This window comes from Mauremys reevesii, linkage group 3 (assembly GCF_016161935.1).
Source record: "Mauremys reevesii isolate NIE-2019 linkage group 3, ASM1616193v1, whole genome shotgun sequence".
Taxonomy (NCBI): domain Eukaryota; kingdom Metazoa; phylum Chordata; order Testudines; family Geoemydidae; genus Mauremys; species Mauremys reevesii.
Genome location: NC_052625.1, coordinates 154,500,524 through 154,525,770, shown reverse-complemented (window position 1 = coordinate 154,525,770; position 25,247 = coordinate 154,500,524). Strand labels below are relative to the sequence as shown.

At 37.0% G+C, this 25,247-nt stretch overlaps 1 protein-coding gene across 4 annotated transcripts in view; it reads left to right on the top strand.

Moving 5' to 3' along the window:
• The window catches only part of FAM135A (family with sequence similarity 135 member A), a 158,497-nt gene that overhangs the window by 77,945 nt on the left and 55,305 nt on the right, over positions 1-25,247 (top strand). For all 4 annotated transcript variants that reach the window (XR_005595899.1, XM_039529293.1, XM_039529296.1 and 1 more), the window contains exons 8-14: positions 1,597-1,723; positions 3,765-3,918; positions 7,164-7,241; positions 10,645-10,694; positions 15,512-15,667; positions 24,516-24,589; positions 24,866-25,020. Coding sequence is in view for 3 of the 4 variants with exons in the window: in XM_039529293.1 (XP_039385227.1) it covers positions 1,597-1,723; positions 3,765-3,918; positions 7,164-7,241; positions 10,645-10,694; positions 15,512-15,667; positions 24,516-24,589; positions 24,866-25,020 (794 nt within the window). In the remaining variant the exon portion in view is untranslated. The remainder of the gene's footprint in view (positions 1-1,596; positions 1,724-3,764; positions 3,919-7,163; positions 7,242-10,644; positions 10,695-15,511; positions 15,668-24,515; positions 24,590-24,865; positions 25,021-25,247) is intronic.

The following is a 25,247-nucleotide window of genomic DNA, read 5'->3' as shown; positions in this document are numbered from 1 at the left end:
AGGGTATGTACTCTACATGGTTCTCTATGCTCTCAAGTAGTGCCTCTCCTGTGTACCTTGCTATTTTTAGCAGTGTAGTATCTTGCTTCTTCCTCACTGTGGGAGCCTTTCCTCACTGCCAGAGTCTCTCTTTGTGTTGGGGAAAGGCTCTGGCAGCTCCCTGCTGCCAGAGCTTTTCTCTGCTTCAGGGAGCTGCCAGACCCTTCCTCTGCTACCTTGCCATTGCCAGAGACCTTCACTAACTTGTGTAGCTACAAGCCACAGTGTGGATGAAGCTTGCTTTTCATTCTGGTGTGAAGCTACAAATACAGTAACTTCTCACTTAACATTGTAGTTATGTTTCTGAAAAATGCTACTTTAGGCGAAACGATGTTAAGCGAATCCAATTTCCCCATAAGAATTAATGTAAATCTAGGGGTTGGGTGCCAGGGAAATGTTTTTCACCAGACATACATACATACATACACACACACAGTATAAGTTTTAAACAAACAATAGTGTACACAGCAATGATGATTATTAAGCTTGGTTGAGGTGGTGAAGTGAGAAGGTGGAAGAGGGTGGGATATTGCTGCTAAATGTTGAACTAGCACTTGGATAAAAACAACAAGGAGTCCAGTGGCACCTTAAAGACTAACAGATTTATTTGAGCATAAGCTTTTGTGGGTAAAAAAACCTCACTTCTTCAGATGTATCTGATGGTAAATTTTTGTGGATACAGACTAACACGGCTACCCCCTGATACTTAGCACTCGGATGAGCCCTTAAGGGCTAACACGTTGTTAATATAGCCTCACACTCTACAAGGCAGCACAAATGGAGGGAGGAAACACAATAGATGCATGGCAGTGGCCACAAACATTCCTTGCGGAAACTGAACGTGATGATGAACCCACGCTATCCAACTGGAGCACATCAATTCCCTCCACTTTCCAAAGTGCTGGGTGGTGCGTGTGTGTGTGTGTGTGTGTGAGTGAGAGAGACAGACAGACAGAGATGTACATTGCCCTTTTAAGTACTCTGACCCCACTCTAAGTACACTGCCTTTTTAAGTAGATCAGCAAGTTGAGACATCAACTGCTGCCAGCAAGCTCCCTCCATCCTGAGCCCTGTTGTGTGTCCCCCGCTGCTCTGGAGATGGGGTACAGGAGCAGGGACAGGGGGACACTCTGACATCAGCACCCCTCTCCCCCCCACGTCCCCTGCACAGCAAGCAGGAGGATCCTGGGAGCAGCTCCAAGGCAGAGAGCAGGAGCAGCACATTGCAGTGGCGGGAGGGACACCAGAACTGCCCGGCAATTGATGGCCTGCTGGGCGGTTGCCGCACAGGGATCTTAGGGGAGCTTATGAGGGGTTGCCAGGCCACCCTGGTTCCAAGCCCCCACCAGCTAGCTCCAACAGGCTGCTCTTCCTGCAAGCAGTGGACAAACATCTTGATTCCCTGTGACTTTCATTAAAAACACAAATAATTTGTGTTAAGAATTTCTGCTACTATGATAAATAATTGTGGCACACACTCCTTATTACATGTATTCAATTCACTTTGTGTTTATAATCAAGTGGATATTTTTCTCTATTTGTAAATGGTTCTGGCAGCTTTCCTCGTCCCGTGAAGAATACTTGGTTAAACAGGAACACACCAGCACAGCAGAGGGACACTGTGATTCCTACTCTTGAAAGTGTGGTCTTCGGCAATAACTATACAAAACAATTATCAGCAGATGTAAGAATATTATTGATTATTTTATTTATAATATTTCTGATTTTTGTTGGGTAATAATTCTTTTTGAATGGTAATAAAGGAGAAACTTAATTAAAGGCAATTTACTATGCCTAGTGACATGACATAAAGGGAAGAATTTTACCAAAAGGCTGTGATATATGTTTCAAGTTCCCTTTTATAGAAAACTTAAAATATTTAGTGTTGGGCTGTCGATTAATCACAGTTAACACACGCAATTAACTCAAAAATATTAATCATGATTAAAAAATTGTGATTATTTGAAGTTTTAATTGCACTGTTAAACAATAGTATACCAATTGAAATTTATTAAATATTTTGTGTTTTTCTACATTTTCAAATATATTGATTACAATTACAACACAGAATACAAAGTGTACAGTACTCACTTTATATTATTTTTATTACAAACATTTGCACTGTAAAAATGATAAACAAAAGAAATAGTATTTTTCTGTTCACTTCATACAAGTACCATAATGCAGCTTTTTATCTTGAAAGCGCAACTTACAAATGTAGATTTTTTTTGGTTACATAACTGCACTCAAAAACAAAACAGTGTAAAACTTTAGAGCCTACAAGTCCACTCAGTCCTACTTGTTCAGCCAGTTGCTAAGAGAAACAAGTCCATTTACATTTACGGGAGATAATGCTTCCCTCTTCTTATTTACAGTGTCATCTGAAAGTGAGAACAGACATTCTTATGGCACTTTTGTAGCTGGCATTGCAAGGTGTTTACGTGCCAGATATGGTAAACATTCGTATGCCCCTTCATGCTTTGGCCACCATTCCAGAGGCCATGGTTCCACACTGATGATGCTCGTTTAAAAATAAAAGCGTTAATTAAGCTTGTGACCGAACTCCTTGGCGGATAATTGTATGTCTCCTGCTCAGTGTTTTGCCTGCTTTCTGCCATATATTTCATGTTATAGCAGTCTCAGATGATGACCCCACATGTTGTTCATTTTAAGTACACTTTCACTGCACATTTGACAAAACACAAGATACCAATGTGAGATTTCTAAAGATAGCTACAGCACTCGACCCAAGGTTTAAGAATCTGTAGTGCCTTCCAAAATCTGATTGGGGCGGGGTGTGGAGCATGCTTTCAGAAGTCTTAAAAGAACAACACTCCGATGTGAAAACTACAGACCCCAAACCACCAAAAAAGAAAAGCAACCTTCTGCTGGTGGCATGTGACTCAGATGATGAAAATGAACATGCGTTGGTCTGCACTGCTTTGGATCTTATCAAGCAGAACCCATCGTCAGCATGGACGCATGTGCTCTGGAATGGTGGTTGAAGCGTGAAGGGACATATGAATCTTTAGCAAATCAGGCAGGTAAATATCTTGCAACGCTGGCTACAACAGTGCCATTCAAACTTCTGTTCTCACTTTCAGGTAACATTGTAAACAAGAAGCGGGCAGCATTATCTCCTGCAAATGTAAACAAACTTGTTTGTCTGAGCGATTGGCTGAACAAGAAGTAGGACTGAGTGGACCTGTAAGCGCTAAAGTTTTACATTGTTTTATTTTTGACTGCAGTTATTTTTTGTACATAATTCGGCTTTTGTAAGTTCAACTTTCATGATAAAAAGATTGCACTACAGTACTTGTAGTAAGTGAATTGAAAAATACTATTTCTTTTGTTTTTTACGGTGCAAATATTTATAATAAAAATAAATATAAAGTGAGCATTGAACATTTTGTGTTCCATGTTGTAATTGAAATCAATATATTTGAAAATGTGGAAAACATCCTAACATTTTAATATAAATGGTATTCTGTTATTGTTTAGCAGGACAATTAGTTGTGGCTAATTTTTTTAATCGCTTGACCACCCTAATTTAGTATGTTTATCTTTTTTGTGAGATTGCACTCCAGTGGAAATTGCAGGCCCATGGATGAGTTTCAGTTTCAGATGAGTTTGGGGTGAAGGATGATCTATAGAAAATCTTTTTAGTTATTCTGCTAATGCAATTTTATAGTATGTAATTAATATGTATACTAATCCTTTTTTAGGGTTGCAGTTTTGTGATTGCGGAGTCCTTCCTGAATCATGCCTACAATCTCCACTATACACTTTGTGCCAGTTTGCTGCTTGCATTTAAAGGGTTACACAGCTATTTCATCATGGTAGCAAAGGAGCTCCCCTCCTCTCACCGAATAGAACTGGGTATGCTGAACACAAGAAAATAAATCACTTTTATTTTCTATCACACAGATATTTTCTGTCTTCTTGCTGTGCTCCTTAGAAAAGCCTGTTTTCTCTCCCTTCTTCTAGACTGAAATATAATTCATCTTACATGTTGTACCTGTTGTGCACCTGCTATTTTACTACTGGAATTGAAATGAGTCTTATAGTAATGATCAGAAATATAACAAAAAACACTGCCATCAAGTTAATAAGATTTAAAAACTGGCTTTACATGAGATTAAATTATTTTCTTGTAGCTTTTTCAAATCATTACATTAGTACTAAAAATATTTGAAGCAAATCCCCACCCTAGTCTAAATACTGTATTATGCCTATGTGCATGCTGTAAGGAATCATGATTGTTGTATATAAGTAAGTTGAAAGTTTGAGTCTAAAAAAAATTCTAAATGCTTTAAGTTTTGATTTGAAAAGAGCATCATGGGGAAAACTTGAAAATAAGGCCTCAAGAAGAAATTATTTCTAAGTCAATTTTTTGTTTTTTAAAGGCTGTATGCTCTTCAATTGACATAATATTAATTACCTGAGACTTTGGAAAAACAGATTACACTATGGACTAAATCTGTGTAACTGAACAGTCAATAAGATTACACTTAGTTTTGAGAGTAGCCACTTTCTTATCATGATTAAAATTGAACTGTTAGAGAACATATTTCTACGATGAGAAAACATACGAGGTGACTCGATAAATTTTATTGACTTTAAAGAGACTGACTAGAGTTTGAATCAGCCACCTTTTGCAAATGGAGCTAAGGAAATATTGCTTTAAAATATAGTTCTAATAATAGGTCTGTTCTACAATAGGAATTTACTTTAGTATATCTTTGTCTCTCAGAGGTGTGAAAAATCCATGCCCCTGAGAGACATAGCTATACAGACCTAACCCCCAGTGTAGACAGAGGTCCCTCTCGGGGAGGGAGATTACCTGTGCCAATGGGAGATCCCCTCCCATCGGTGTAGGCAATGTTTATGCTGTAGCATTTTAAGTGAAGACATACTCTAACATGCAAGATTAGTACTAAGCTAATGTCTGTTTTGAGTTGTGGAACCAAAAAGATGGCATAGGTATAAAGGGATAATACATTGGCATTCTCAAAGACCACTAGAGTTTATATCAAGCATGTTTGTGTTGAACATCAAAACTTTTTGGCTTTAAAAAAAAAGGGGGGGAGGGCATTTTGGAATCCATGAGTATGTTATTTGATAGGGGTTACCATTTCCATTACTGTTAATTAGCTATGTCTTTTAACATTATAAGATGAGTAATCAGTAGGCATTTACCATGCAGGACTTTGAGATGTGAAAAGTTGCCAAAAAAAAAAAAAATTATTATATGAGGAATACCCCATAAATACAGTATAACCTCAGAATTACAAACACCAGAGTTACGAACTGACCAGTCAACCACACACTTCATTTGGAACTGGAAGTACACAATCAGGCAGCAGCAGAGACAAAAGAAGAAAAAAAGCAGACACAGTACAGTACTGTGTTAAATGTAAACTACCTCTTTCCCCCTCTTTCCTTTATGCAGGAAAGCGGCTTTTTTCTTCTGCATAGTAAAGTTTCAAACCTGTATTAAGTCAGTGTTCAGTTGTAAACTTTAGAAAGCACAACCATAACATTTTGTTCGGAGTTATGACCATTTCAGAGTTATGACCTACCTCCATTTCCCTGGTGTTCATAACTCTGAGGTTCTACTGTAATCTATTTGATATAGTGCCTTTTTCTTCCTGCATAAAAATTTATGTTCATTAAAGTACCATTTACACTAGAAACTAGGCTTTCTATCATCAAAAACAGGATCAGTGCTTATAATCACAGTGCAGAGAATATTGTGTGCCAATTACTTTAATCTACCTGTGGCGGGGAACACCCTTTTTATGTGAATGACTCAGCTTTTAGTAAGGAAATGCCTTATGTGCCAAATAGTATCTATTGGTTTTACTCTTTATGTAAAGATATGCTTAGAATACCAAAATTACTTACTTGAAACTCCAGATTGAACTCCTGAATGAATCACAGCTTTTCCTTCAGTTCCCTAACATATTGTATAAAATAAAATATATATAATAAAATAGAAACCGGGATTTGAATAATACAACTGTAGAGTATCATCCAAGGCCCATTGAAGTCAGTGGAAAGATTCCCATAGTGTTAGGTGGGTTGGGCTCATACTTATTTCAGAATCTTATTTCAGAATGAGATTCTGCAAGTTTGAACAGAAATAATCAAAAATAATATATTTAGTGCTTTGACAATTGACTCGTCTTTTATATATACTATACATTTATTGATGACATTTTCTGTGTTTTAATTTTTTCTCAGTCTTTACAGTTTAGTATGCTAATATCTTTTCTTTTTTCTTGTCTGTGAATTTTTTTTTCTTAGTTCTGTTATATTGTGTATATACCTATATCTGGACTGTTTATATGACAACAGTGACTAAAGCAGTTTATACAGATACTAACATTGCTAACAGTATTCACTTTTTGCTTCTGGAAAATAACCATTACTGATAGCTAAGAACAAGGACTGTTCTCTTTAAAAACTGCAATAATCAGAGACAACTGCACTTCTGTGAAAATAAAAAAAAACCCTGCACACTAGATTTTCACATACTATAATACATGTTTTATTTTTGTCATTTGTTATTACTATTTATCTTGAGTTTTTACATGGTAAAGTATATTTTATATCTGAGATTCAAATAGGCTTTTGGGGGGAAAAAAAATCCCAAATCCTTTTTAGATCTCATAAAAAGTATTGTTATTCTTTGTTTTAAATAAAATGTCTTTATCTTGCTTTAAGTTTGTTTCTTTTGTTCACTTAATTCTATGATGTACATTTTTATTCATTTAAAATGTTGATCTATATTTTTTTAAACAAATTGAATTTGCAACAGCATACGCAAAATACTATTGAACTTTATAAATAAACTTAATTGTTAGCATTTGATCAATGTTCATTTTTAAAAAACAAAAACAAAACAGGCATTAGAAAATTTCAAAAACATCCTTAATGTACATCATGAGTAACACCTAATCTAGAAACTTTACTAAAATTATATGCTTTAATGTTCTATTCTAATTGCACTAATTTCTAGGCTAGCAATAAACTTTCTTACTAACTTTAAGGCAAATAAGCACAGATTGGAAAAAAAAGAGTGTAGTAACTAGTCATCTGTGTGCAATCCTTATAACTAGCCAAGGCCAGCATGCAGGTCCTTTATGAACGCCTTCTCAGAAGAAAATATCCACGAACCCAGAGAGACGCCTATCTAGGTATGTTTTTAAAGCAGGTGATATAATCCCTTAGATTTTTATTATTAGTGCAGAGTATTTTTGTTTCAGGTTTAAGAAGGAGCAAAAAAACTAAGGACCAATTCAACCCTGATGCAAGTGTGTGGAACTCCAGTGAAAATAGTGGCTGGACTAAATCTAGCACTGTATATCAGTGGAATGAGCTACCACTATTGATACACAGTTTAGTTTCTTTCTGTTTAATAAAATAGAAGTGATTGATTAGTTAAATGGCTTCAGCTGATTTGAAATCAAATAACTGGAGAAAACAAGAATTTCATTTAGCTTCATTAATTGGTACAACTTTACATTTCTAAATGATAAAGATGAATGTATTTTCTTCCTGGGGAATCTTCCATGTCTCTGCTGGAGCCTCCCGACTTGTTTTCTCTTATTTCTAAACCAACCAGTTCTCAAAGCTTAAATTGCAGCTGTTCTCTCTTTGGAGATTGTCAGCACTGTTCTATAATTGGTCAGGGGAGGATGATATTGTAGCACACTCCAGCTCAGATGTTGGGAGAGAGAAACTGGTCCACAAATCAGTTGCAGGTCTCTTACATGGCAGTGCAGAGACTTCTAGTAGGCCTAGCATAGACCAAGTATGACTCTGTTTTGTCTGGAATTTTTTATTGTTTTTGTAACCAAAGATCCAGCAAAATCATATCAAATCATTGCTGGATGAACATTACTGATACAGAATATTTTACTTTATAAGGTGATATGATTGAAGGTTAGTTATATTCAGCTAATTATAGTATTACAGTTTCAGTTTCATCTTTCAACTTGTTCCTCCAAGTATTATAACTGGAGTGTAAAATCAATTTTGGGTTGCAGTTGACATACATGGTAAGCCTTCAGCATGATGATGGTTGAATAAGCCAAATAATTTTTTTCACAAGTAACTGAATTTGCATGGTCCCACACACAACTGAAGATGTATCTCAGATGACAAATTTTCATTTAAGTTGTTGTGAGGATGGGATAATTATCTTTATCAGCTATTTAGATTATAGGAATGTATGTAATTGTTTTTAATTGCTGGTTTTTACAAGTTTCTGACAACTTGCATTACTACAAATTGAAAGCTTGGTTTCTCAAAACGAAATAGGCTTTTAGTTATGTAGATTAGGTCATTTTAAGTTACTTTCAAGCTTTTTTGAAAATAGGTATTTTAAATACATTTTTACCTAAAACATTGTAAGAAATCCATTAATATAAATTAAGTAGACGTTTGTCATGCTGTAAATATTAAGTATATCCTAAAAATTTTATAACAGGAAGTTTTGTGTTAACTCATATGTTTCCATGAGAGAATGTATTTCCTCACTTGTCCTTCATTTTTATGATATTGCAATGTTTCAAAAATGGAATTAACCATACAAATTGAACACAACAATTAATTTTGAGGTATATTCTGCCATCCTTATTCATGCAGCCTGAAGTAAGATGGCAGAATGTTCCCTAAATTAGTGTTTGTATACAGATTAGTCTAGGGTAGTTATCTGGTATTCCATTTTTTGAAATACCTACAATATCATGAAAATCAAGGACAATTGAAGAAGTAAATTATCTCCTGGCAATATAAATCAGTGAGACTATTGAGAGTTTATGATGTGAGGCTCATGCATAAATCTTTGTAAGAACTGGGCCTTACTCTGCAAACAGTCCTGTTAATTTCACCACTAACTTCATTCTTATTAAACAGTGTGAGTAAAGATGGCACATAAGAATTTCCAAAAAGTAGAAATATGTTTATAAATAAGTCATCCACGTTTTGTGATCTAATTTCAAGCTGCTGTCATGTGCGATTACACAATATTGACAACTTGAAATGATAAAGAGTAGTTCTTTTTGAACAAATATGTATGCCTTGAATAATTTGAATTAAGGTAACAAAAGTGGTAACTTTGGTAGCCTGGTCAACTTATTTGACAAGGTATTTCATCTGAGGGAATTCTTTAAAAATAGATTATTTTTGAGTAGGTGAGAGATATGCAGTTGTTTTGTAAGTGTCCTTGGCATTCGGTTGCTACCCTCTTTTTTATTTAAATAGGTTGTGTCCCATTCTCAGCCCTGCACATGATCAGATTCTACTGTTATGCTCTAAACTCTTTCAAAAGAAAAATACTGCCATTCCAAATGTATAGACAAAATAGTTCTAATTGTTATTTATTTCAGAGCTGCAATATTTCTTATAACATCAGTTTGGCAGATATTTAAAAGAATAGTTTTAAAGAATAAATGTTTTTAAAATGCATAAGCCCCTTTTCTAGTTAGACTTAGGCTCTTAAGTCATTTAGATACCTTAGAAAATTTTATGCAAAATGTTTATTTTTACACTATCAAGTATATAAATTAGATGTACAATACAAATGCTTATGTACATACAAAACAGTGTCTACTCAGACTTCTTAAAAGAATAAATTAAAGTTTTAATTATTCAAAAATTGTCTATTGATATGAAACCATTTTAGTCCAGAAGTTTTCTTTAGTTGAGAAAAATGAACAATTTATAAAGTTCAGAAAATAACTCTGTATAACTGTGGAACAGCTCCAGAAAACACTTACACGTGTGAGTATTAGGCATGCAAGAAATCCCACTAACTTCAACAGGACTACTTATGTGCTTAGTTTTTCACATTTAGAAGGGGATCAAGGCCTGTGTTACCTGAAATAAGGAATGTACATCATATAATCAACCCTTAGGCCCTGATCCTGCAATCCAATCCATGAGAATGAGTCCTGTTGAAGTGAGTGAGGCTGTGCAGGGGTCCAGCCAAACTGATCTGATTGCATCATCATGACCGTAGTCTTGATTTAAATCATGAACTTCAAATCACTAAGATACAAATGTCAATTCCATGCTATTATGCTGCTTTACTTTAAAGGGATATCAATTAAAAAATCACACTTCTGTATGAAAATGTTTTACCTTAAGTTGTAATAGGTAATATCTAAGGTTACTAAGATCAAAGGACATTTTTTTCTCTCTTTATCAATAGGTTTTCTTTGTGTATTTGTCAGCATACCATGTGTCCCTGTTCCCTCAGTATTGTCAGTTACTCATTTCCCATTGTTTTTATAAGTCTTTCAAACAGATACAGGAGAGATTTTTTAAAAAAACAGGCAAATGTAATTATAAAATAAAATGAAACAATAACATAGACACTTGGGATCTTAATAATTAGTTGAAACGTTGTAGCTCAGATTTTGAAATGTACTAGATTTCAAATTAATGGTAGTACTATAAATGACATCAAGGTTTCTTTGAGTCTTTTTTGCTAAATTGCTTTATGAAGGAAGTTGAATTGTTCTACAAGTTGGAAAATATGGGTCTGAATTTGGTAAAATATAATTTCATGCATATGCATCCTAATCTTTCCAGAGAACATAGATGTAGAAGCTCGCCTTACAGAACTGTGTGAAGAAGTAAAGGTACTTTTTGTCCTTTATTCATAATAAATGTAAAATAAGTTAAAAGCAAATTATTTTCTATCTGTATTTCATAGATTGCTGCAGAGAAAAATTATTGATTTTGGTAATTTATTTTCTGTGTTGTTTCTTGCTCATTCCAAGAGATGCTGTATCCCACTTATGGATTGTGGCAGGGTGAGAGACATGGTTACTAGTGATGTTTGAAATGCAAAAGATTACGGACTCAATCTTAATTTTGATAATATTTCTCCTCCAGATGGACTCTTCACTGCCAAACTCTACCAACTCTTCTTTACATTCTACTCTCTTCTAAGATGTCGTCTTCTCTTTCTAATCCTTCTCTGCCTAGAATCTGAGAAAATTAAAAAAAAAAAAAATTCTTTCAACAGCCTTCTCTTCTTCTACTTTACCTCCTCCCCAGGTTCTGATGTTTTCCTTCTACTATCCCACAACTGCCCAACCTCCCAGTCTCCCTCACTACTTTCATTCACTCAACTTTCCTTATTTTGCTAATACACACATAATTTGAAGTATGCCTTTGTATTTCCTTTCCTAAAGCTTAAAGCAGGAGTTCACAAATATTTTCTTAGTGTGGTCCATCTCCCCTGTTATTCAGGAATATGCAGTCCACTTTCCCCTTCATTCTCAATAGCATAACTGAGGCAGTTACATACAGCAGTATAGCTTAGGTTAAAAAGAAACATTAGCTAAAAATAAATCTTTTCCTGTATTTAATATGATGTGAAAGCTGGAAACAAGGAAAGTCAGCACCATGTGACTAGCCAGCTCTCTCTGGACCACTAGGAAGTGTTTCACAGGCCAACATTGCTTCACATACAGGAAGCTTCTTACATTTATGTAGTCTTCTTCATCTCTTTCTTTCTTTGGGCATAGCTGACCACTCCTCTCTTCCTCAGATCCTCTCTTAGCTTCCTCACCTCTGCATTCTTCTGGCTTCCCCTGTGTTGCAGTGATCACCATGTAATCTTCTTCAGAGGTGTCTCATCATTTCCTTTCCCCTGTTCTCTTATCCATTAGTATCACTTAGACGTTCTGTCTCTGTTCCCCATCTCTTCTCTCATCCTCACCTAAATGATTACCAAATCTCTGTCCTTTGTCTTTTCTCTCCAGTCTTGTGTGTCCAAATATGTCTAAGATATCTCCTCTTGGCTTGTCCCACTGTCATCTTAAACTAATCTTTCCCCAAATGGAACTTTTTATCTTTTCCTCCTCTTTCTTTTTTTCTGATTGTTGAAAATACCAGTATTTTCCTTTCTCTCAGGATTAAAATCTCTGTGAAGTTTTTTACTTTGAATTATTTACTCCTTAAACCCTCAAAAGCATGCTGGATGTTTTACACTTACACCCTCCCCACAAACACACCACAAGACCAGATTCCAGCCACCTATGTGCTAAACACAGTATTAATATTAACAACAAAGTGGAAGGAATGGAAGCCAAAATAGGAAAAGAACAAGTTAGACTATTTAGATAAGTTAAATGCATTCAAGTTAGCAGAGCCTGATGAAGTTCATCTTAAGGTGCTCAAGGAACTAGCTGCAGGAATATTGGAATTGTTAACAATTATCTTAGATAACTCATATAGGATGGGTGAGGTCCCAGAGGACTGGAGATGGGCAAACATAGTATGTCTTTTAAAAAGGAGAACAAAGAGGAATTACCGAGCAGTGAGCCTAACTTTAATATCTTGAAAGATACTGGAACAAATTATTAAATAATCCATTTGTAAACACCTGGAGGATAATAGGGTTATAAAGAATAGCCGGCATGGATTTATCAAGAACAAATAATGCCAAACCAACCTAATTTGCTTCTTTGTCAGGGTTACTGGCCTCATGAATTGGGGGCGGGAGGGGCAGCAGTGGGAGCAGTAGGGGTGTGATATATTTTGATTTTAGTAAGGTTTTTGACAAAGTCCCAATGTGACATTCTAATAAGCAAACTAGGGAAGTGTGGTCTAAACCAGTGGTTCTCAACCAGGGATACGCATACCCCTGGGAGTACGCAGAGGTCTTCTAGGGGGTACATCAACTCATTTAGTTGAGTGTTTCTCAGCATAAGCGTCATGACCCCTAAGGGGTTGCAAGACAGATTTAATGGGGTTGCAGTGAAGGGCCAGCATTAGGGTGTAGCAGCAGGACAATTGCCTTGGGCCCCACACCACAGGGGGACCCGTGAAGCTAAGTTACATGCTTCAGTCCCGGGAAGTGGGGCTCAGGCTTCAGAGTTCTGAAAAGGGTACAGTAGTATGGAAAAGTTAAGCACCACTGGTCTAAATGAAATTACAGTAAGATGGGTGCACAACTGGTGGAAAGACCTTACTTAAGAGTACTTATCCATGGTTTACTATCAAATTTGGAGGACGTATCTGGTAAGGTCTGACAACAGTCAGCTCCAAGTCCACTACTATTCAGTATTTTCACTAATGAGTTGAATAATGGAGTGGAGAGTATACTTATAAAATCTGCAGATGACACCAAACTGGGAGAGGTTTCAGGGACTTTGGAAGACAGGATTAGAATTCAAAAGGATCTTGACAAATTGGAGAATTGGTCTGAAATTCAATAAAGATGAGTGCAAAGCACTACATTTAGAAAGGAAAAATCAAATGCACAGCTACAAAATGGGAAATAATTGGCTAGGTGGCAGTACTGCTGAAAAGGATGGTGGTGGGGGTTATCGTAGATCACAAATTAAATATGAATCAACAATTTGACATCATTCTGGGATGTATTAAAAGAAGTGTCTTATGTAAGCCATGGGAGGTACTTGTCCAGTTCTACTTGGCACTGCTGAGGTTTCAGCTGGAGTATTGTATCAAGTTCTGGGCACCACACTTTAGAAAGGATGTGGAAAAACTGGAGAGAGTCCAGAAGAAAGCAACAAAATGATAAAGAGTTTAGAAAAAAACAACTCTGAGGAAAGGTTTAAAAAAAAAACCCTGTGCATATTTAGTCTTGAGGAAAGAAGACTGAGAGAGGACCTGATAAGTCTTCAAATATGTTAAGGGTTGTTATAAAGATGACTGTGATAAGTTGTTCTCCATGTCTGCTAAATGTATGACAAGAAGTAATAGGCTTTATCTGCAGCAAGGGAGATTTAGGTAAGATACTAGGAAAAGCTTTCTAACTAGAAGGGTAGTTTAGCTCTGTAATATGCTTCCAAAGGAGGTTTTGGAATCCCTGTCATTGGAAGTTTTTAAGAATAGGTTAGACAAACACCTTTCAGAGATGGTCTAAATTTACTTGGTCCTGCTTCAACTCAGGGGCTAGACTTGTTGACTTCTCGAGGTCCCTTTTAAGCCTTCATTGCTATGATTTCTATGCTGCTACAGTGGTTTACAGAGGTCAGAAAGAGCTTCCTGGGGAAGGGCAGCATATAGGACCAGTAGATGCAGCCCTAAATTGCCTACCTCACAGTGTCAGAATGTGGCAGGGTTGGGAGCAAGAAAGGAGGTGATTGGAGCACACTCTGCTCCAGCAATTCTGCCCAATTCTGCAAAACAACCGATAACCAACCAGGTAAAATTAGAGCAACCCATTAGACTTCTCTAAATTACACTATGGTCAGTATTAGCCCCCAAAACAGAATCTTGAAGGCACAAAGATAGATGGAAGCTGCCTTTACCCTGCCCCTCCCCCTCCTTCAGCCTGGGCTATGCCCTGAAGTACATGCAGCCTAAAATTCAGACAAAATGTCAAATGAGAGCAACAAATAGTGGAAGGAACTGAAGAAGGGAGGACTTGTGCATTATCACACTACATGTAATTCCTGATTCTTCTTTCTCTGTAACGTGACCAAAATCAGCTCTTTCTTTACTAACTCAGCTGCTAAAACCTTTGCCTCAGTACCTTGATCATTTCTCACCTCACTTACATTCTCTTACTACTTCTCTTGCCATTCATATGTTTATAGTAGGGCTTCAAGAACATGCAACTGGTCCAATAGCAATTTTAATGTATGGTGCTGTATTTTTGAGATCAGTTTAGATTAGTGTTAAAATATACATAGTAGTGGAATATTAAGATCCCTTATTGCAGGGAATACTAACCAAAGACACCATCCCTAGCACTCAAATTACATTTAACTCTAAGAGAACCATGCTACAAGAGACTGTCCTAGGGATGCAGTAAACTATGAAGAAGGAAAGACTCATTTCCTGTGTGTCTTTCTTTTGTGAGGGCCTGGTTCTATGAGGTCATTAACACCTCGTGAGAGTGAGCCCTGAGGAAGCAAACTGACTTAAAAATACAAGTACCACACAGTCATAATCAGTGGGGTCAGTTCTGGAGAGGAGATTACTCTTGTTTTAAACTAGTTTTAAGATTGCATCAGTATCTCCGTTTTATCCTCGCAACACCCATCATTGGCTGTGACACAAGTTTTGTTAGTGTCATGTTTCTAATTCCTGATTCCTAGTTTTTGTACTTGACGCTGTAGTTTAGAACTCTACCAAGTACAGTGGTTATAACCTGGTCTTCATTTTAAAATTACAGTTGACACGAGTCAAGTTCTTATTGTAATTTAAGACGATGTGACCTGATTCTAAAAGACTTTCCAGGGTAATATCTGAAACCACACAAAAAATGTTCTGTTAGTAATGTAACTTTTAATGAAATGAATTGTTTTTGATGTTTGGACAAAAAAGCTTTAATTCAAGAGTTCTTTTTTTGTAGAATTGTAAATATTTTACCATATGAAACTGAGTTTATTTAATTAGTTTTGTGTACATGTGAAGGCAACATCTATAAACAAGCATTTATAGATTTAGTAAGAATATTTTTTCCTAACTTCAGAAAATGGAAAATCCTGATGAACTGGCAGAACTTATAAACATGAATCTTGCACAGCTTTGCTCTCTTCTGATGGCTCTGTGGGGGCAATTTCTAGAGATCATTACCTTGCAGGAGGAAGTCACAGCATTACTAGCACAAGAACATCACACACTGAGGGTAAGTATTGAACCTGACAATTGAGCATGACGTAGAACAAATTCTTTTAAAGCGTTATTGAGGACCTTTTAGTCTGTAAACTGGTAGGTTTTCAATGAGATAACAAATTCTACTTTTTTCTGCTATGTTTGTGAAAATCAGAAGAGTAGAACTTTGAATGTATCTTTTGTACTGCATTTATAATTGTGGATTAAATTATTGATGCTAATTGGTGAAATGTAATTTTAAAAGTACCGTATATACTTGATCATAAGCTTGTTCGTTTATAAGCCAACCCTCCCTCCCAAATGGATAAGTAAAAATGGAAATTTTTTTATAACCCGTTCATAAGCCAACCCTATAATTCAGGGGCCAGCAAACTTTGGTTCCTGGGCCATCAGGATAAGCCGCTGGTGGGCTGAGATAGTTTGTTTACCTCGAGCGTCCGCAGGCACGGAGGTAAACCTAAGTAAACAAAGTGTCCCGGCACGCCAGCTGCTTACTGTGATGGGCCGGGACAGCAACTTGTGGGGAATTTTTTTGAGGAGGAGAAGCTGGGAGTCAGAGGAGTAACCCCTGTGACCACCCTCCACATGACCCCACCCCTATCCCGGGACCCCCACACTCTCCCCATACCATCCCTTCCCACCTTATCTGGGGAGGGCCGGGGAGGATGTCTCTGACTTGGCTGGAGCTGCTCCAGCAGGCTGGGCAGTGCGGCCACAGCCTGCTCCGATGGGCCAGACCGGGCGGCACAGCCGCAGCATGTTCCAGCGGGCTGGGCCAGGTGGCACGGCCGCAGCGTGCTCCAGCACCCGGACGGCGCGGCCACAGCTTGCTCTGGGGGAGCGGGGCCGAGCGGCACGGCTGCAGCCTGTCAGCCCCGGAGCTGCAGCTGCTTCAGAGTCTGCGGGGAAGCAGCATGGCCAGAAGTGGAGATACTCTGGCCCCGCCTCTTCCCTTCTGGCTGTGCTGCCTCTCCTTGCCCCCTCTGTTGGGGGCAGGGGCTGTGTCCCACCTCTCCCTCTCTATACCCGTTCATAAGCCGACCCCATTCTCTGGTGCTTCCCATTTTTACTAAAAACATTCAGCTTATGAACGAGAATATATGGTAATTAAAAGACACATATGTTTACTACAAAGCAGCAATTAATTACATTTCTGAATAAGAAAGCCAGCTTAGAAGATAAATTTCAGGCTCTGGAGAGGTAGCAGTTGTGCAGAATAATATATTTTTCTTTAGGAGTCCTACCTAGCTGGTCTACCCATTGTACTTTGCTGTTACATGTAAGCATTCTTTGCCAGTCATGAATGAAAATGTGCAGCTTAAGGAATGATAGCATTCATAACATCTTAAAGAGAAAAGCCTATTATGGGAAATCTTAGAAGAGAAGAGACAAATCAGAAACAACCTGGAATATGAGTGAAAAGCATCTGTCTTGGGCCTATTTTAGGCAAAACAGAGGTGATGCTGATTAAGAGTAAAATATTTTCAAGAATAAGCAAAAACTATGACCGGAACCTCAAATGAAGGTATTTTCTCCCTCCTCTCTTCAATTATCAAGTAGGGAGGTAAATATCTGTTTTAAAAGTTAACCATTTAAATTATTATAATTATGTTGTTTAATAGGTTAACTGATTAAAGCGAGAGGGGCTGCTCCGGCCGGCCAGCCTGGGCGACAGGGCTGCTTCGGCAGGACACCTGGAAATGGGGTTGGAGGGCTGGCCCAGTGGATGGGGTTGGCAGGCCAGGCTGGGGCTGCTCCAGCTGGCCTGGGGCTAGGGTTGGTGGGCCAGCACAGCTGGGGCTGCTCCGGACAGCCGGGCTGGGGGATAACGGTTTAACTGTTTAGTATTTTACATCCCTTTTATCAAGGTTATGTGCAAAATTGGAGTGTAGACTCTGAGATAACATGAGTAGCTAGAAACCTCTTCTGTTTATAGCTGATCAGGAAACAGTGTCAGACCTTATTGAATGAGACCTAACCACAGTGATCCATGACTTTGTCATAGTCATGCTAAATTATTGTAATGCACTATATCTGGGATAAACAAAAAGTCACCTAGAAGCTGCAGCTGGTAAAACACTTTGCAGCTGATCTACTGAGCAGCACTGGCCCATCATACCACATTATACCAGGGCTTTATACATTACAGTAGTTACCTATCCAACATAAAGTCCATTTCAAGGTTCTAGTCCTCTACAAAGCATTGGCTGGCCTGTGACCCAGCTGTCTCAAAAACCGTTCTCTTTGAGCCCCACAGTTATGATTATCAGGGACACGTTGATTGAGTCCAGGGTATACCTAACACAAGAGCTGGATATTCTGCCTTCTTAGTGAAAGAACTCATGGCTGTGGAACTGGTTTTTCATGGACAGACTAAGCCTTGAATCTTCATGCAAAACTCGTTCTGTAGGGAGGATATTTTATTAGTAGTTGGATGACCCCACCCAACTATGTATCTATCCTAGTCTTACACTGCCACCCATCACCGTAGTATCTGAGCACCTTCCATGTAAAATCAGTAGCAATAGCGAGGATCCTCCAAATTATTTCTGAGGTTGGACATAAAGGGGAAGTCGCTCTTACTTAGAAATAGCTGTATTAAAGCCCAGATAGTATGTTGATGTTTACAGACTGTGTGTATAATAAGAATACAAAAACATAAATATTTTTTCTCTACCTCAGCCCTGATGTTAAAGATAAAATATTTTAGGTAATGATTTGTATGTGCAGTATCTTGTTTTTAAATATCCTCTGATTTTAATTTTTTTTGTATCTTTCTAGCTCAGTTATCTTTGAAAATTAAATATTGATGCACTTATTTTAGGTAATTTCAGTCTACTTCATCAGTATATGCTGAATACCCCATTAACTGGGTTGAGAAAGACACATCATCAAAAACATTTTTTCCCACGATCCCTATCCCTGTTGGCTTCCACTCCACTGTAATGTCCCACAGAGTTTCTGTAGAGGTCCCCTCCATATTTTTGACAGCATTGTATGGTTTTACAGTAATGTTTTTATCTTTATATTCTTTTTATATCCATTTGGGATATGATGTATTTAAAAGGAACTTGTACTGTGTACTAATAAAGTCATTTGCTACTACATGGTCCTGCTTTGGGTTCTGTCTTTTGAAGTTGAGGAATGACTGCTTTCAAGCTACTTTTGACCTCAGAATCATTTTTGAGCATAAACATTGCTCAAATTTACTTTTTTGGTGGAAAACCAAACTTTTAAATCTTCAAACGTAGCTTCAGGAATATACTTCCCAGAGATGCAAATCCAGATTCACAGCTCCAAATTGGGATGGAATAATTCCGTGTTATCTACAATGTAGGGTCATATGGAGGGATGCACACTCTGCCATGTTTCTGAAGTGACAGCTCTGTACTTGAAGGTGACCCTTTTTATAGCTACAAAGAACTAAGCTAATCTCATCTCTTTTCTAAAGTGATCTGCAAGTATTTTTAAAACAAAATTTTAAGGTTCCCATACAGTAGATGCTCTATCCAGACATCAAAGGTGAAAGGGGAATGCAGGACATAAGTAATATTAAACTTTTCTTTTTGTTTTAGACCTGACAAACTCAGGTTGTTGGGTCTAGCTCTTTGGCCACAGTTGGCATGAGTTGGGTGATGTACCATCAACTAGGAACCTGGAGCCAACTTGTAGGGGGCAGTTAAATGGAGCTTTTTAAGTTTATAGAGCACTGGTTTGCAAACGTGATTTTTATCATTTTCTGTATCAACAGATTTTAAAAAACCTGTTTCTCTGAAACACTGTGCAAACACATGCCTTTTAATGAAAAATAACCAAAAATCCATGTCCACTTAATTGACTCCATATAGGTTGGCTGCAGGATTGAGCAGAAAACTTTGGTTCATGTTACAGTCCATAGAAGACCATCTGCTGTTCACATATCATTGGAGCAGCAGCCAACAATCCCAGAGTTATGGGGACCTAAAATTTAAAAAGAAAGAGTAAATTTATGAGCATCGATTTCAGAGAATGTTTGACTGTGTACTTGAAACCTAATTCTGGGATGCACAATATAGCACTTTGTGTTATGCACTAAATACTAGTGTTTATCAAAGACATCCGGGTCTGTTTTTTATGCTCTTTGTATGTCTTGATATTGCAATATAAATATTTCTGAAGCAATGGTGTTGAATTTTTGTTGTTGGAGACATTCAACACGTAATATAATTATTTTATTTTTTAAAATTCTTGCAGATTACCGTTAATAAGACATCATCCCTCTGAGTTAAAAATTGCAACAGATTTTGATTGCCACATTACAAAAATAACTACAGTCTTGTTGCATGAGAGTATGTGTGTACACAGTTACAATGTACAGTTAATGAGGTTTTTGGTTAGATAGGTTATGTGAAAAAATGATTTAAAATTAGAGCGTGTTATTTTTTTTAATAATATAAATCAATCAATCTAATATGTAAACATTTTGTAATGATACATTTTTGTTCTATAGTGACATCTTCTGGTAGGCCTGAACACATCCTGAAACTATTTCTTCCCGCCTGATGTCCCTACTAAAATGTTAAGAAAACTTTTAAGAAAAGAAAAATTTTAAGAATCTCACATTGCCTGCCTGCACATCTCTGGGCAGCAATGTGTTCTCCACAATAATAGGATTTTTTTAAAAAGATCCCTCCTCTTTATTTATTTATTTCTTATTGGAGGACCATAAAACACAATTGTGGGGGACTTCATGATAAATGATTTATAACAGAGTACAAAACCTTTCACAGCTAAGTCTCTATGATGAAGTCTTCCGAAGTTGGTAATGAGAGAAAGTCATTGCCATCAGCTGGTTGGTAGGTGTCATGTATTAAATGAGTTGGTAATCTGTCCATTTCCTCATGGATATTGGGCACTAGTTGATACTCTTGTTATTATAGTCTCTACATAAAAGTCAAGCATCAATAAAACATAGAGGCTGAACTACCATTGCATCCCAAGTACTGATCCCTTTAAGTCAAGTTTGCGTCAGTTTGGGTCAAGCTTGCCAACAACATATACAGAGAACTGTCTAGAGCTGTTAATCCAGCTCCTTTCATAAGTGTTAAAATTCACTTAATAAACAGTTTTGTGTATAATGCATTGTTATTGTAGTTTGTTGGTCCCAGGATATTAGAGAGACAAGGTGGGTGAGGTAATATCTTTTATTGGACCAACTTCTGCTGGTGAAAGAGGCAAGATTTTAAGCTTATACAGAGCTCTTCTTTGGGTCTGGGAAATGTATTTTGAGTGTCACAGCTAAATACAAGGTGGAACAGGTTGTTTAGCATAAGTAGTTAATGCATATTGTTCAGCCTAAGTAGTTAACAGATATTGTAAGAGACCATTCAAGATGAAGTGGCCAGTTAACTTGTGTCTAGTCATAGGGAAGAAAAATGGTGTGGGAGGTGGGGGGGGCATTTTGTGGGTAACACTTTTGTAATAAGCCATAAATCCAGTGTCTTTATTCAGTCCATGATTTTTTGTGACCAGCAAAATTATGAATTTAAGCTCTCGGGTGTTGTGCAGGTTTCCTTTTGAAGATGAGAGAACTGAGAGGTCAGATGCACTTTGTGAAAAATGTTCCCCGCAGGTGATTTGGTGTTTTTTGTCATTTTTCTGTGAGAGTGCATTCAAGAGTGTATTAATTGTCTCGTTTCACCCACAGTTGTTACTGAAACATTTAGTGCACTGTTTTAGGACCCATGAAAATATCATTGATGTATCTCAGATATATCATTACATCAGTGATAAATCCCTATACACCACCATCTATCAAAATGGGGGCGTTGCTGCATGCGTCAAGTATCTTCAAGGCAATGGACAACACTCAGATAGCCACCTCAAACATATCCCCAAACTCATCCATTTCATCCTCACCCACAACAATTTTATATTCAACAACAACAATCTTTCTAGGTTCATGGGTCCTACATATGCCTATCACAACTTGTGATGTACCTCATCCAGTTTACTAAATGTCCCAATAACAACTGTGTGGGTGACACGAGACAGTTGCTATGCTCTTGAATGAATTCACACAGAAAAATGATGAAAGACAAAAACACCAAATCACATGTGGGTAAACACTTTTCACAAAGCAATCACTCTATATGTGACCTGTCAGTCCTCATCCTCAAGGGAAACTCACACAACACCTGGAAGCTTAAATTCATAACTTTGCTAGACACTAAAAATCGTGGACCAAATAGAGACACTGATTTTACGGCTTATTACAACAATCTATAACCCACTACAAACCCCCCCACACACCACAATCTACAATCCACTAAAAGCCCCCACACACACACACCATTTCTAATCACTGGTTTAGGACAAAAATCAATTGTACTTTAATTTTGGATAATTTGAATAATATCACTTTTATTAATATGATGCACTGGGTTCTTTTCCTAAATTTCAAGATCTTCAGTGCAGGCACTGTTTTACTGTATTCTGTGAATGTGGGTGCCACCATAACCTAACAATAATAAACCTACCACTTCCAAGTGGGTCCGAGTTGGCTTGTTCTCCCTTACAGGAGCCTGTCACAGGTAGGCTGGTCCCAGACTCGTGTGAAAAGGCCAGATCCTATGATAAAGAGGAAGAGTTAGTTTCTGTCTAAAGAACTTTTCCATTGATGTTTGATTGGAATGTCTCATTGAACTTTTTGTTTTGTTTTATTTATGCCTTTCCTATTTGAACACCCATCCAAGCTCTCCCTCAGACTTCCGGGGAAGGGCTATTAACATGATCTTTTCTCCATATTTCCCAGGCCATGCTAACTTTTCCTTCTAAGGGTTATCTCTGGGTAGACTATGCTTTAACCATTTTTCCGGAACAAAGAGCGCAAACTCTTACAGAAATGATGTGGAAAGTGTGGTTTGTCTGATGATAAAAACAAAGACCAACTAGCCAAGATTTGCTTTTATGCTTCCAGAGCAGCAAATTTAAGATCTAAGGAGACATTATAACTGAAAGTCTACTTCTACACACAGGGACATTTGTGTATCATTTAAATATGATTCCATGTGACAGGAAAAATTGATGAGCTTTCTCTGCTGGTAAAAGCTATAAGAAAAGCCATAAGTTTGCAATGCAGTTTCCTTTTTAACCTGCTGTTTTCGTTTCCCCATAACTTTTTAAAAAAACTTTCCCTTGTGGTTGAATCTTTTCATGCTTGATTATAGCCTAAAGGTGAATTTTGTGGTAAAGTGACTCAAATCCTGGGGGGGGGTGTTCTTTTTCTGAATTATGCAACTGGGAAAAAATATTTTTTCATTTTTTTTCCATTAAAAAAAACTAATGACAGAAACTTGAAATCAGATTTTGACATATGGCTAGTTCTCCCTGAGAAATATTTACTGTGAACACTTATTGGCAGGGAAAGTAACATTTAAATGGGCTTTTACACAGAAACCAAAAAGTCATTTTGGCTTTTCATTTTAAATATTGCCTGTGAGTACACATGAATTGCATAGTGAAATGGTGGTACCCAGAGGAATCAATTGGGAATTGGGCCCCACTGAGTTCTACAAATACATAATGAGACAGCTTCTGCCCTGAAGAGTGTATAATCTAAAGAGAGATCATGAGTATATCAACTACTCAGAGGGGATGGGCAAGAGAAAGTAGCAAGAAAATATTGTTAAACAGACTAGCTACAAGTACAAATTAGATGGCCGAGTGATTTCAAACATTTCTTAGAATTATTATATAATCCAGTAAATAAAACATGTTTGTGCTGAAGATAATAGCATACGGAGTTGCTCGAAACTCTGCTGTTCTATACCTTTCTCTGCATCTCCTTTAAAACCAACCAAGCTAGGTAAAATCTATTGTAATGCAGCATTAAAATTGTGTGTTTGAACACAGCGGTGAGGAGATGCAAAACTAAAAGTTCTCATAACAATGTTAATTTACCCACGTTACATTTATGTAATACTTGAAGTTACTGATTAGACTACTATATGGATATCTTAATATATGATATGTGCAATGTGGGAGATCTAATGTTCCTGACTATTGTGTACTCACATGTGGAATATTAACATTGCACTACTGTAATTTTTTACATGTAATAGATTACTGTATATTCCACAGTTCCAATTTCTCCATTTTTAAATTAATAGCATATATTTCATTCTTGTATTTTGACAGTAGGTAAATATAAGCTCCTTTGTGCTGTAAAAAAACTAAATATTGTATTTGCTTTATTTTATTCATGTATTTTGACAACTAAATCTTAATGGGTAATCATTAATGGCACAGTACTTTTGGCATTGTAAACTGCAGGAGCAATGGTAAAGGCAATGTAAAATCTACTATATTTTGTTCACTTTGAAATCTGGGACAGAAAAAGATCGAATTACACACCCTTGTATAATTCTGGCCTGCTGCATTCTCATGAACTGAAGAATGTTTGATGAGTTTCCACTCTTGAGGATAACCATCATACATTTTTGAACTTGCTCATATGATATTAACTAAACTTCCTTTTATTCAAATTTATCTTAATTTTTTTTTGTTCATGTCTCTGTTATGTGTCCGGATAGGCAACTTGAGCATGTTACATTTGCCCTATTTGTTCAAGACTGTGCTTCCCATTCAAAACCAATATCTGCCCCAATCCTATATCTGTTAATGCTAAAAAAAAAAAAAAAATACATCAACTGACATTCTTGTTCATGAAATTTGATGACTGAACAATTCATGAAAACGTTACTATTTATTCATGCGCAACATTGACATTGTGACATAGCAATGTTGTTGTTTTTTTAAATTGATTTTTCTGTGTAAAAAGAATTCTTATGTTGCTAGTTGTAATTGTTGGAATCTTTCAGGTACGAAGGTTTTCCGAAGCATTCTTTTGTCTTGAGCATCCAAGGCAAGCTGCTCTTGCATATCAAGAACTACAGTGAGTAACTTGAAATAGAATATATTGAGGCTTTTCTTTTACTTTTCCAAATCGTGTTGCTAAATGCACAGAAACAGCTTGTAGTGCACAACGTATATCACAAGTGTGTTATCTTTAATATGCTTCAGATTACAAAAATGCCTTGTAAGTACTTGTGTAACTAATTTAATGAGTTTAGATTTAGTGTATTCTGTTGAAGTATTAACAGTAAAAATTTACTGTGTAGGATTACCGTCCTCTCTTATAATTCTCTTAATGCAAGGTAATATTTTTCAGTGCTCAGAGTCATCTACAGATGTGTACAGCTATCAAAAACACCTCCTTCTGCAGTTCTCTTCCACCTCTTCCTATTGAATGCAGTGAACTAGATGGAGACCTGAACTCATTACCCATAATCTTTGAAGATCGGTATTTAGATTCCATTACTGAAGGTAAATACAAACTTGTGTGTTTTTCCTTTGAACTTATGTCAGTTAGAATATGCTGTAAGTAAAGTTATAGAAAAATTAGGTATATTTTTCTGTATATTTTCTAGCTATAGAGAAATGTTCACTTGAAAAGTTTATCTAGTTTATATTTTGAATAGCTGTAAAGTTTTTTAAATTTTGTAAGGAAAGTTGTATAGCTTTAGTAATTTGCATAATCTTGTTATAAGCTG